General features: G+C 28.8%; 1 protein-coding gene across 1 annotated transcript; it reads right to left on the reverse strand.

The window, feature by feature from the left end:
- Positions 1-982: 982 nt before the first annotated feature.
- Positions 983-12310, reverse strand: LOC140438317 (uncharacterized). Its single transcript, XM_072527997.1, has 3 exons — positions 12237-12310; positions 1975-2428; positions 983-1197 (listed from the first exon to the last, which is right to left on the reverse strand). The coding sequence occupies exons 1-3, from the start codon at positions 12246-12248 to the stop codon at positions 1064-1066; spliced, it is 600 nt and encodes a 199-aa protein (XP_072384098.1). The 5' UTR covers positions 12249-12310; the 3' UTR covers positions 983-1063.
- Positions 12311-14610: the final 2300 nt, after the last annotated feature.

The following is a 14610-nucleotide window of genomic DNA, read 5'->3' on the forward strand; positions in this document are numbered from 1 at the left end:
GCGAAGAAACGAAACAGAATTGCTAAACAGAAAAATCCCTTTGAAATTGTAATGGTGTTGAAAGAGGTACCTTGTGACGAGACATGGGCTTTTCGTTAAAAAAATTGATAATGATGGCGAACGGTTTCTGTGGAAACCTGTCCAATGGCTTCAATATGCTCAGAGCGGTGGTCAAATTTCAGTTAAGTGCTCATTAAAAGAAGATTGCTTCAAAACAATAAGTTTTGCTCGTAGAGGACTTTCAAATATATTATTTAGTTTACCCAACATTAACAAGGAATCACTGCTGATAGCAACAGAAAAGAAAAAAGACTTATTGTCTTTATTGCCTTTATTAAATCCTTCATTCCATTCATTTTATTAAGACCTGTCGAAAACGAAAACGATGTCGCCAATGATCCTGACCTGGAAGAATTGGATCCTGACCAAGATACACAAAATAATTCAGAATAAGAAATGTTTTTTAAACTGTACAACTGTTTTTGTTGAATTTTAAATGAAGAAATATCCTTTTTTTTATGTTTTAAGTCATTAAACCAAAAAATAAAATACATAGATTGGCTTATTTTCATTAATACAATTAAGGTGAATAACTGGGTAAGTCGACGGTGAATAAATGGTTAAGTCTCATATCTCATTATCTGAGTCAAGTTGTAACAAATTCATCTAAATATATGTATAAATATATACACGTATTGAATTTATAGGAAAAAGTTCAGTTTATTGGAAAACATAAAAGAATATTTAGTTATTATAAAAAATAAAAAATGTACGTGGATTAATTTACTTACCGTATTTCTCTAAGACAACTGTTACTTTTAGCGTCATCTGTATCACACAAATTATAAAACCTAATTCGTTATTGATTTAGTCTCAATGAAATATTTAATAAAAATAATTTTTTATTTTAAATATAAAACATTTTTATTGACCCATCTGGTAAAAGAGAAAAACATGTAAATTGAAATTAAAGAAAACAGCATATTATAAACAACAATTTTATTCAACAAAAAAATACGTTTGATCAGTCTAGAAAATAAAACAAATAATAATTACGTTACTATTACTCTTCGTGTTGATTAACTGGTACCCATCCTGGATTACCTTCTGTTAAACTGTTTTCTTGATGCCCGTTTAAACCACCTTCCTCGTGATTGGGTTCCTGTGTTTCATAGTTTGAGACTTGTTCGGAAGTTCCTTAAATGAGTAAAAAGACAGTTTAAGCAAATATTGAGTCAATTTATATATTATTGTATTATATATATATATATATATATATATATATATATATATATATATATATATATATATATATATATATATATATATATATATGTAGATTATTTGAACGACATATTTTTAAAATTGATTTGGAGTATGGGCTTCATAGATTGACCAGCTAGGTCGCCAGACCTTGCTTCGCTGGATTTTTTGTGGGGATATATAAAATCAAAAGTATATGTCACTCGATTCGAAAATATCGACGAACTGAAGAAAAGAATTCGTGCAGAGGTATATGACATTCGACCTGAAAATCTTGAAGAATACTAGCTGCGTGAATTTAAACAAAGCTTGACTTATTGCTAAGTAGTGACGGGACCTTAATTTAAGCATCTTATTAAAACTGTTTTTATTTACATAACCAACACTTTGCGCATGCTCTTAAAAATGATATATATTTTCTTGATACTGTCCAAGTAATTTTTTGACAGAATAAATATAGATTTTCTTTTAAAAAACTGATGTATAAAGTATCACGACGTCTTGGTGTTTTGTCTTAAATGCTACCTAACAGGAATATTATGTCTATTTTCTATATAAAAAATAAATGGATGGCATCCTCACGACGTCGTGATGACGTCATCACATAATATAGTCATAACATTAATTAAATATTCAACAGAATAAATTCTTTTTTATATTAAAGATACATATCATCACACGAATATTTTATTTAAGATTAAACAAACATACCATAATTTTCTCCAACATTTTGTACTCCATAGTTGTGTGACGATCCTGCTCCATAAGAGTCACCATGTTCATGCACCGACACCGGGTATGGTTTTGGCACTTCTACGGGAACGGGAACATGTTTGACAATTTCGTGGGGCACTGCATATGGTACTTTGACGTACTTGGTCTCTACAACAGGATAAGGTTTGGAAATGTGAACTGGATAGGGTTGAGGGACTGGAATTTTTACGGGGTAAGGTTTTGGTACAGTAATTGTTTCATGTTTGCTTTCATGAATGGTGTCTCCGGGTATAAATCCTTTGGAATATTCACCAAGATGAAGTATGTCATATTTGGGGTAGGTGATTCCACCAAAAGTTTGCAGATCCGGAATTCCTTCTAACTTTGTTTGCCCAATACCTGGTCTTGCCTTTGCTGTTACTGATAAACAGCAAATTGCAATAAAAGTGGTCTGAAAAGAAACAATATTTTAGTATTTTTTTTTTCTGCAGTAATACCACCGTAAAAGTAAAAGTTAATATTTTCATATATTAAATTTCACCCAGTTACCAACTATTTTATACATTATATTCCAGAAAATTAAATAATTTAAAGACAGTACTGCATAGAACGTTAATAAATTGTTTAAACCCATGAAATGATGGTATTATAACCGCTGTTATAGTATTTTCTTAAAAATCTATATATATATATATATATATATATATATATATATTTATATACATATATATATATATATATACATATTTATATATATATATATATATATATATATATATATATATATATATATATAAATACATAAAAGTAAGAAAATAATAAAATAATAAAAATAAAATTAAAAAAGCCAAAGAACTCAAAATATAATTATATTGCTCCACGATTTTATGCTCTAACTAAAATACATAAACCAACTTTATCTATGAGACCAATAGTTTCATCTTTATGCCCTCCTAATGGACCAATAACCCAACTCCTCACAGACATCTTAACTAATGCCTATAATTTAAACAACAATATTTATATTAAAGATTCATTTCATTTTAGTTCTTTTATTAATAATTTCCAATGACCACTAAATTATGTTTTGGTTAGTTTTGATGTAACATCTCTTTTTACCAATTTACCTTTAGATTTAATCATAAGTAGTGTTGAAAAATATTGGAATGAGATTTCGCAACATACTAATATTGACTTATCACATTTCAAAACACTTATCAACTTTGTTTTTGATTCTAATAATTTTTTATTTAATAGTGTCTTTTATAAACAAATTTTTAGTAGTCCTATTCCTCTAGTCTTTCACCCATTCTAAGTAGCTATGTCATGGATGATGTTATTAGTGATTGTATCAACAATTGCACTTTTTCATTCCTTTTATTAAAAGATATGTAGATGATTTAGTTTTGGCACTTCCTAAACACAAAATTCATGAAACAGTTAACATTTTCAACAATCATAATTAACATATACAGTTTACAGATGAGGAAGAGGTAGATAATTCTCTACCATTCCTTGATATGAGAATTATAAGAACTACAGACAATGTGTTGAAAACTAGATGGTTCAGAAAGCCCATATGTAGTAATAGATTTATAAGCTATTACTCACATCATCCAAATAAGATGAAAATGAACCTTATAACAGGATTAAAAGAACGTGTTTTAAGGTTTTCCTATCCAGATTATCTACAAGTAGATCTGCAGTTGTTAAAAAATATTTTAATTGAGAACTCTTATCCTCCAGATATGCTACATAGGATGCTTTTTTTAAATTATTTAATATAAATAACTTTTTTAACACCATTTACATGTATATTTACAACACCTAATAATAATTAATAATAATTAACACCTAAATTAATACAAACACTAAAGGTTATCGACAATATAAAAATAGCAACAAAAAACATCAAAACTATTTCATCTTTATATTCCAAAACTAAGTATCCTATAGATAAATTAGATCAAACAAATGTAGTATACAGCGTTAGTTGTACTCAGTGTGAAGCTGTGCATGTTAGTGAGACCGGAAGGAATATGTCAAAACGTAATATTTCTCACAAAAGTGACTGTACATTTAAAAAACCATCTTGTGCTTTAGCAGAGCATGTAATCGACAAAGACCATATTCTAGATTTTGATAACATTAAAATTTTATGTAATGAAAGTAATAAATTCAAAAGTACTTTTTTAGAAATGGTTTGTATTAGCAGAAGTGATAATAATTTAAATAAAAGATCAGAAATTTAAAATCTAAGCAAAATTTATAATTATATTATTTCTCCATAGTTTATTCATTAAAATATCACATTTTAATTTATTATTCCATATACTTGTCACATTGTTTAGACATCTATCAATGATGAATAAATCTTCTTTTTTATTACTAAATAAAAGAGAATTTTGTACACAAAACTTTATTTTTGGCAATATAATTGTCAAAAATGAAAGTTGTAAGTTGGCATTCATGACATTGAAGCTTATTTGTAATTGGTCGCTATTCTAACTTATTTATAAATTCAATTATTTTTGTTAAAAAGTTTTCAAAATTAAGTTAAATGTGAATTTTTTCTATATTTGCCAGAGTATTCGGTGCGTTTTGATTTGGTTTGAGTCTTCTTACAAACTCTCTCTGATGAAGGGTAGACCCAGAAACACATGTTAGGGAGAGGTAAGACACTCAAATTAAATCGAAACGCAACCATTTTCGTATGCTTTCAAAATTACTAAATTTAGAGAAACATTCATTAGATATTTTTTTAAATACTTTTTAAGATGTTTAGCAGTTTAGATTTACTAACAAAGCTAATTTTATTTGGTGAGTTAAAATTTTTATTTTTCTAGTTTCACTTTGTAAGATTTTTTGTATTTTTTATAAGCTCTTGATAAAGATTGTAAACACAATTGAAAGCTTGACATAAAGAATAGTTTATCAATATCCATTTTATTGACTCCAACCCATAAAAAATATATTTATATACAAATATATATATATATATATATATATATATATATATATATATATATATATAAATATATATATAACTATACTCCATTTGCACAAAACTGGTTATAATTCAATGTATGTATGTTCGCGGTTGAATGAATTTAAATCTTCAATTTATCAATATTATGCAACAACAGTTATACAATTATTTATATTAAGGATCTTTTTAAATTATATAATTACATTCTCGAAAAACTTGTGACAACTAGGAAGTAGAGCAGGAAATGAAATGTTGTAAGCTCTTTCGTTTTAGGTTTTTTGTTTCTTGTTTAAGTGATGGTTATCATTTATTTTATAAACATTTTTTGCTGTAAAGTTTCTTTATAAACCATGCACAAAGAGGAAAAACTTTTATATAAATGTAATACAAATCGAACTTATACAATTTCCCCACTTATATTAATAGTCGGTATATAGTTGTCTCCTTAAATAAACGATTATACTGATCATAAAACATTATGAAACTATCAAAAACATGGCAAAATTATATTTTATTATTAATTTGTGACTAAATGTGACTATATTTTTGGTTCGTTTTATTATCGATATTTGTTAATTTCATACATTAGGATACGAACGCACATTAAAATTTTACTTAAACGAAGTTTATGAGAGTTGTAAAGTAGTATTGAAATATATAAATACAAACAAAATATATCTGTATATTTATAAGAAACAGAACAACTGCACATACTTATTCTTGCACGTCAAAACGTCATAGAGAAATATATCTATTATGTCGAAAAGGTGGTTCATTGAGTTAGCACCTGAATATTAAAAGCCACAGTGTACTCTTTTTAACGATTTCGTTATATGTTTCGTTGTGTGAGGTTGCAGCAAAACGTTGTAAAAAAGTCTCAATATGTTCATTGTAGTGAATAGGAAAAAAAATGGGCAAAAATCCTGTGTAAAACTTTTTTCACAATTATACACCACCCAGATAATCTAAGTGTATATATCTAAAGTGACAATTTAAAATTATAATTTCATTAGAGATAATTTGACATCATGCAGTTGTCACTATTGAAGTCACATGGTCGATGAATTGATTAACAAAATATTTGCAATATTATTTTAAAGCCATCTACTTTAAGATTTTTAATATATGTCTGAATTGTCGATATGAATGAGTCAGACAAAATTAATTTATTCGATGAATTTTTCACCAAGTAACAAAAACAATGGTTATCTATTCCTGTTGTAACTTAAACATCATAGTTATAAAGTTAAATAATGTAATTCAAAGTTAATTTAACAACATTTAAAAGGTTTTTCCCCATGTGTTTTGTGGCTTTTAACATGTACATCTAGATAGCACTGATGATGGAATATTAATTCCGAAAACGTTCTGTTATCTAGCCCGATAGGGTTTTAAATATTATACCTTTATAAAAGGAATTTTTAAATAATTTTTTTGTGATACATGGTATACAGCCAGCTACAGGAAATTAGTTTCCTTGTGGATTTTAATTTATAAATGTTTCGTATTTTGAGAACAATTTCCGAAGTAGAAATCGAAACGTCAAAAATAAACTTAAATTGTGGCTTTTTCCCAATTAATATAGTAATTTCATTAAGATGCCATAATAGCTTTAGAACAATACTAATAAAACAAAATATATAAGCATCAACGATAAATCATATGGCGTCTCATCAAATTAGTTAACGAATTTGTGCACCTGGTAGCACTTGTCGATAGAGAAACTAGTAGTTCTATGTTATAAATTCTCAAATATATCAAGGAGTACAAAGGGCTAAGCCTACATAAAACTTTAACTTTAACATACGACTCACGCACTTAATAGAAAATAACAAAAACGTATTACTTGAGTAACATGACCGACAGACTAACAAATCAATACATAAGGGAAAAAGGTAGAATACTACCAAAGAAAAAGATAAATCCCAAAGAAAAATATTTAAATGAATTTTACGAATTTTTAAATAAATAGGGAAGTGCATAAGAATAATACGGTGTAGTCTTAACATACAACTAACGAAGTTAGACAAAAGTCACGAAAATATATAAGAGTGTTTTTAGAAGAATTTGCTGAGGAAAACTTACACACCGGTCAACAATTACATAAAAAAATCCAAATATTACAATACAGTAGTACCATAGATAGTGTACAAATGTATTTGACAAGAGAAAAGACAGCCCCACGTAAAGAAGAAACAAGAATTGCCCTTTATAAGGTACAAGAAAAGTTATTGGTTATTGGGAAGATATTTCACTATATCAATCTGCGATAAAATTCTTCTGTACACACAAATTCTTAAACCCGTATGGACATATAACATCCAGCTGTGGAGTTGTGCCAGCAAAACCAATAGAGACATAATCCAACGTTATTAGAATAGTGCTGATGAACATCGTTAATACCCCTTGGCATTACAGAAATAGTGACCTCAATAGGGACTTAGAGATAGACACTGTTAATCAAACCATCGAGAAATTTGCGGGAAGTCACGAAAAACAACTTCTCAATTACAGTAATCCCGAGGCCATCCAGTTCCTCGACAATGTGAATTTGGTACGAAGACTCAATCCGAAGAAGCCTTTCTAGCTGGTGAAGTGATAGTATAAAGCAAAGATAACTGGGGTAGTGACACACATCAAAATGTATGTAATTACGTTATTAGAGTCTAAGAATTGCTAGTGAGTAGGTCTTTATTTTAAGTTTTCTTGTTCGTAATGTAAGTTAAACAAATAGTACTTATTGATATTTAAAGATCACATTGCAATTATAATAAAATACACTACGTAGGGGATATTTTATAAAAAAAAAAAACAAACAAAAAAATATCTGACGTAAATTGTGGTACATCTACAATAAGGGAAAATAAGCATATATCTAAAAATTTAAGTAAAACAGAATTACAGAATTAAAAATTGACGTTTAAAGATTTCTAATGAAGCTTGTCCGCAAGTTTCTCAGAAAATAATGAACTCAACATGAAAAAATTTGTGATAACCCAAAGGTAAGTCTAATCTAGGGTCTCTTTACTCGAGAATATCGTTTTTCGGGTAAGATTAATAAAACTGGGCTTACTAGATGATAATTTGAGAGAAGTGGACGAACGAAATTAAGATGTTAACAGTGGAAAATTACAGGAACTGGAAAACTATTATTATCATGATACAATAGACTTTACTTGAAGGAAAACGCTCACTCTTTATTAATCAAAAATATCCTTACAAAATAGAAGACGGTAAATGTTTTAAGGGAAAAATAATATCCTAACACACCATAATATAATTGTTGGCTAGGATTAGACAATCTCACAATTTTGGTAAATCCTGGAAAAATCTGGATGGAAAAATTATTGATTAGTTATAAAATTCTTTGAACAGATTTTAGGAGAATAGGAATTCTGATTCTAATTTTAGGGGAAATATACTTTTCCCCTATATTTATTTTAAACACAAACTTATTGAAGAGGTAAGAAGAAGTATTTCATATAAAATAGACAATATACTTTTCTGTAGAAACAAAAACATAATATCATACAACTCTCTAAAATTAATAATGATAGAATTTGTTAAAAAATAACGTACAAATAGCTGTTTAACAGTAAGTTATAGAATTTTTAATAAAACAAAAGAAAATAATAGATTAATTGTTTTTAAATTTAATTTTAACAAAATTTACACGCAAAAGAATTTTTAATTATAATTACTAAAGTATTTTTCGATTTACGTATTCTCATGACCCTTTAATTAATTCGAAACTGTTATAAACCTACACATACGTTTATAAAAAATTAGCTAATCTATTTATTAGGTCCATGAACTTAAACGTATCAAGTGCAGAAATAAACTTTCACAGCAACAAAAAAGGATCTTATAAAAACTTGCATCTAATTACAAGAATTATAAAATCAAAGTGAATGGTAATATTGATGTATTAAAGATTTATTTTCACAACAATTTGAGCCTTGACTTTCGTTATATTCGCAAAAAAATAATACGAGTTATTTTCGACTATGGTGATCTTGCAAAAATGTTTAATTAATTTCTGTATTACAAAATCAAATATTTTTTATCTATTAGTTGGTGGGACTAAATTTAATAGTGATTTAGTGTGGATTTAGTTAATAGCAAATCAATGAATTAACAATTTCGGTTTATGAAGCATACGTGAGGACGTTTAGGTCTGAACCAAATTTATTGTTTTTGGATCTAACAGTATTTTAACAAACTGCTTTTACACATAAATTTTTATGTTCAAATGCGCATTATACGTTACAATTAAATATACTAATGACGTCACCACTTTCGTGTAAATGGCGACACCGGTTTTTTGTAAATAGAACAACATATTTTTTTCTTTATTTTTACTTTTCGCAACAATAGAAGATTACAAAAATATGTAATACTTATAGTCCAAAATAATTGGTTTGTGAATTACAGACAAATTTTATATCAGAAATTTTGAATCTATTTTATTGTTTATTTTATTGAAAGGACTGGAATAATCCAATTATAAATTTCTATTAGCTGGAATAATTAAGACAATATATTTAAAAATTAAATTAAATGTTCAAAGTGCATGCCATTGATTTCCTGGCAATAACCAAGGCAGTTTATGAATTCTTCCAATACTCCAATTAATCCTTATGTGCGATGTTCTTAGGCATATTAATGGATACTTTAGATTTAATATACCTCCAAAAGTAAAAAATCAAGACTCATAACATCAGGAGATCTTGCTAGCCACTCTATAAATCCTCTCCCACATATACATCTGTTGGGGAAACTATTATCTAAAACATCACGCACTTCCCTCGCATACTGAGATGGCGTACCTTATTACTGAAACAATGGCACTTGTGGATTGTGTTTATCGGGATATAGCGCGACAATAGCTGCAATAATGTCATTTTGTACCATATCTAAATATTTTTGAGCTGTCAACGCTGTAAAGTTCCTTTAATAAAAAAAACCCACAATGTTTTTGCTAGCAATTCCTGTCCCAACATTACCTTTTTCAGGATACCTAGTAAGGGTTTCCGTCATCCAATGAGGATTGGTATCTGACCAGTACCTACAGTTTTGTCTATTTACAGTTCCATTTAAATAAAATGATGCTTCATCTGAAAATACTACATGATCTACAAATTGTGGGTCAATATTTTATTGCTCGATTATGACTTTAATAAATTCAATCCTTCGATCAAAATCATTATATAGACTGACTCAGTAAATTTTCAGTTGTGATTTGTCCACTGTATATGCATGGATTTTCTTGCACAGTTAGTAACAAATTCAATTGTTTGTCATCACCAATTGGAATTTATAATTATCTTTTACGTGAACGAATTCTCTAAATGTGTTTTCTATTTTCGATACAGTTTATTGATTTGATCCCTATCATTCCATAAATCACAAACTTCTTGTTGGGTTCGGCACTTGTTACCATACCGACATATCATCAACATTTCAATTCTTCTTTTTCATTTAATCGTACCATTATTTATAAAAGTTTAGTATTTATTGTTTGACATTAGTCTTGTGAACATGCAAATATATGTGAAAAAACGATATCAATAAAAACCATAGCCCTCTAAAAAAACCTATAATGTTTAGTAGTCCAGATATTTCAATAAAATTTTAGATTTAAAATTTCTAATTCACAAACCAATTATTTTAAAATATAAGTATTATACATTTTTGTAATCGTCTATTGTTGTGAAATGTAAAAAATGTAGAGAAAAATATGTTGTTCCATTTCAAAAAACCGATGACGTCATTTACAGGAAAGTGGTGACCTCATTAGTATATTCAATCATAGCGTAAGATGCGCATTTAAAAATAAAAATTAAAGTGTGAAAGCATTTTGTTAAAATCCTGTTAGACCCAAAAATATTAACTTTATTCCAACTTAAACGTCCTCACTGCGTCATGAAACGTCATGAACACCTACAGTATGCTTAATCGGCAAATCGTCTGACATCTGGACTGAAACTGATTAATGAGATTGGTTATTTATTAAGACTCGATCTGTAAATACAGCGCTCCTTAATTGAGTTTAACACTAACATTACTATAAAATGCATGGTACAAGGAAAAAAGTGTCGCCTAAGCAATTCCCCAGAGAACTGATGAGCTGTGGAGGAGTGTAGCTTTGGAATAGTATGGGCGCACTCTGCCTAATATCATTTGGTCCTAACCCGTGGGAACAAAAGAGATACCAGATAAAAAGAGATGAGATTAGAAAAAGAAATTAGTGGCTATTCTGGGCCCATAAATAAAAATATAAACAAAAACACATTTTTTTCCAATTCAACATAACATTCGTCTTGACGATAGATGAAATCTCAAAACGTGTGTAGGAAAATGGTGGAGCTCAAATTAACAAGAAATTTAATACTCTACTTTTATTTTAATGTATTTTCTCTACATAACGAATTCAAAGGTTGGTGTTTTGTAAGAGTAAATTGTAAGTGTATTGTTGGAATTAAAGGTTATTCCTAACCTCGTCCAATAGCTTTCGGTAGGCTAAGATTCTCAATTCATCTAATTCTCCATCGAGAAAAGTCTTTTGATTTCTTGTATATACACACATACACACACCAACCATAAATTCTATTAGAATTGCTAGGAACGACTCCCGAAACATAATGTGACCACTAAATCATAACTGAAAAAAGTTGGTTAGAACACATTTTAAATAAGAGAAAAGTATCATAGATACGTCAATTGAATAAAAACATTAACAAATCGGTGGATAATCGAGCAAAATATAGAACATTTGACGACAAATAGATAATAGAAAAATAAAATACCAAATCAGTCGACTCCATAGTATATGTATTAATATTTGTGTAAATATAAAAACACAATTGAAAATAGTAGCATTTCAAAAGGTGGAGAAAAAATGACAAATATTTCAAATAATTGATTATAAATAATTACTGATAAATATTTCTAAAACTAATAAATTGTAGTGGCAGCTTTTTAATAAAAAAACTATGTACACCAAAAATGTAAAATGGACAAAAAATGCTAAAAAAATCTACTTTAAATTTAAATATAATACGTTTAGTAATAAATGTAAACAAGTTTAAAAAAAAATAAAAAAATATATCAGTGAAAATTAAAAATCTAGAAAATATTAATTAATGGAAGGCTGTTTCAGTGTCAATATTTTTAATTGTAATGCAATTTATGTAATGATCATTTATTTTATGATAATAATTATTATAGTTATTAGTATTATTGTATAAATTTTCTGACTTTTACTTACTAAGGCATTCATGATATTTGATACACTAGATAGTTAGGAAGTAACTGCAGAGGTGATAGGGGAGAGAGTCTTTTATATCGGATCCAACATTTCCGGTATCTCTTTGAGTTAACATTTTACTTCCACTTTCAACAAAAGTTTACAAAAAAAATGGTATTATACAGTTTTGTTGCAATAGTCCATTGGTCAGTTGAGAGGTGACAAGGACAGAGATACTTTTCACTATCTCCTGTGAGGACTAATTTCATTGATTATGTATTAGGCGAGAAATAGAATGTACCCGTCATATTCTGTTAAAAATTTATGATGGTTAAGAAGATAAATGCAGGAGCGGCTTAACAAAAGGATTCTTTTATTAATACTTTCTAATTTTTAGATTTAAGTGATACAGAACGTATAAAAAACTTTGCAAATACTTTTGTCAGAGTAATAAGATAACATTTAATAGAAAAATAAAGAGTATCACGTTTATTAATATTAGAATGAAATTATATTGATATTTGCAAAACTATAATAAACCAATGCAAATCTTATCTCAAGATAAACTAAAATCAATTTAACGTAAGTCACCCTATGCAAAAATAGTGTGTCGTCTACCGTCCTCAGTAATGTCGGTATTATTTCAAATATCTTTAAAATGATTGCCGTTTAACGTGTTTGCTTGGGACTACGATTTTGTGAACTTCACCAGTAACCCATGTAGGATGGTGCGTCGGTATATACGTAAAAATTTTTTTTTTTAGAAAAATGAGGACGCTTGACTACGGAAAGGTGTAATTTAGAATATAGAATTTTTTCATGTTTTTTGTTTTTTTTTCGGCATCCCCTCCACCGCCACTAGGCGTCGGTATATATGTAAAATTTTTAATAGGAAAATCAGGACGTCTGACTTCCGGAAAGTTGTAATTTCGAATATAGAATTTTTTTTTAGGTTTTTTATTTTGTTTTGGCAGTATCCCCTCCATCGCCACAAAATTATTTTAATAGTTTTCTTTTTTGAAAAATGATTCATGGACCCTAGTAATTGGGAACATACTTTATTTTGAAGTGATGTTAAATTTTTTTAAAGACATTTCCTTTGTATCCAACAATTTCCCTTTTATAGTGATTTTTGATACCCTCCACTACTACTCACAACAATTCCAGTCCTCAATAAATTATAATACTAAACTAGACCAAAGTATTTATTATTTTTTTATTTTTTACTACAAGAAATTTAAACTAACGTATGTGTACAATATTTACAGGTTTGAAATAAAATATTTCTTGAAGCTAGTTAGTTTCTAATTAGTCCATCTCGTCTTTCATATCCACAAACTGTAACAGATGCTTCAGTTACCAATTTGACAGCTCTTTCCACGGCCTGTGTGTGACAAGGATACTTTTTTATATAAGAAATTTCAGATTTCTCTGAGTCCTCTACCATTTCTTTCAACTGGGCATCTGTCAATCGAGCAGTTATGGGTGGCTCAGTCCATAGGAATGTTTGGCAATCTACTAGTTCATAGTAGTTTTTAGCCTTATAGTTGAAGTCTGGAACTGTGAAACTACGAATATTTAATTTACCATCCCTTACGGTCCTATACTTATTTCTATACCTATTTCTCTGGGTCCCGTACTATTTCTTTCAACTGGGCATCTGTCAATCGAGCAGTTATGGGTGGCTAAGTCCATAGGATTGTTTGGCAATCTACTAGTTCATAGTAGTTTTTAGCCTTAAAGTTGAAGTCTGGAACTGCGAAACCACATTGAAGCGTAAACTTTAATTATAAATGTTGCCAATGAAACCAAATTCTGAGTCGGATTTTCGGTACTAATATACAAGCGAAGGATTCGGTTAGCAGTAGTTAACCAACGGGAATAAACTAGTTTTCCAGGGTCACGTTTGGAAAGAGCTTCGGAGCAACTGCCGTTATTATTAATCAACATATTTGATGTAAATTGTTTTCAATTCAACTCAAAATCACATGTTATATCAGATAGTTCTGATTCTATCCTAGAAAACACCACAATAGGAAGTTTTTCGCAATTATGTAAAGGCGTTCCAATATGTCCACGAAATGCTTGAGGGCCAGTTAATTCACCATCAAGATGCTGCAGCAAATGTCGCAAAGGAAGTTCGTTCGCATGCAATTAACAAATAAACCATTGCAAGGGCCGCCCAATTGTTTTTTTCAACAACGAAATAATTCCGCCCTTACTTCCTACATTGGTATTTGTTTCGTCACATCCAATTACCTCTAAACTGTCTAATGAAATCGAAGAAATTTCAAAAATAATATTAAATGCGTCTAAGATATTTGCTGCCGTTCTAAAGATAGGAGATACATGGCCCAGATATTTTGAATCTGGTTCTTGTATTAAACTAATGTCT

Source organism: Diabrotica undecimpunctata, chromosome 4 (genome assembly GCF_040954645.1).
Source record: "Diabrotica undecimpunctata isolate CICGRU chromosome 4, icDiaUnde3, whole genome shotgun sequence".
Lineage (NCBI taxonomy): Eukaryota > Metazoa > Arthropoda > Insecta > Coleoptera > Chrysomelidae > Diabrotica > Diabrotica undecimpunctata.

What these genes read in the sequence shown, in the direction of transcription:
- LOC140438317 (XM_072527997.1), bottom strand. An exon ending in AAATGTTGGAGAAAATTATG is followed by an intron (nt 1,198 to 1,974) that starts GTATGTTTGTTT and finishes TACTCATTTAAG; the next exon opens with GAACTTCCGAACAAGTCTCA.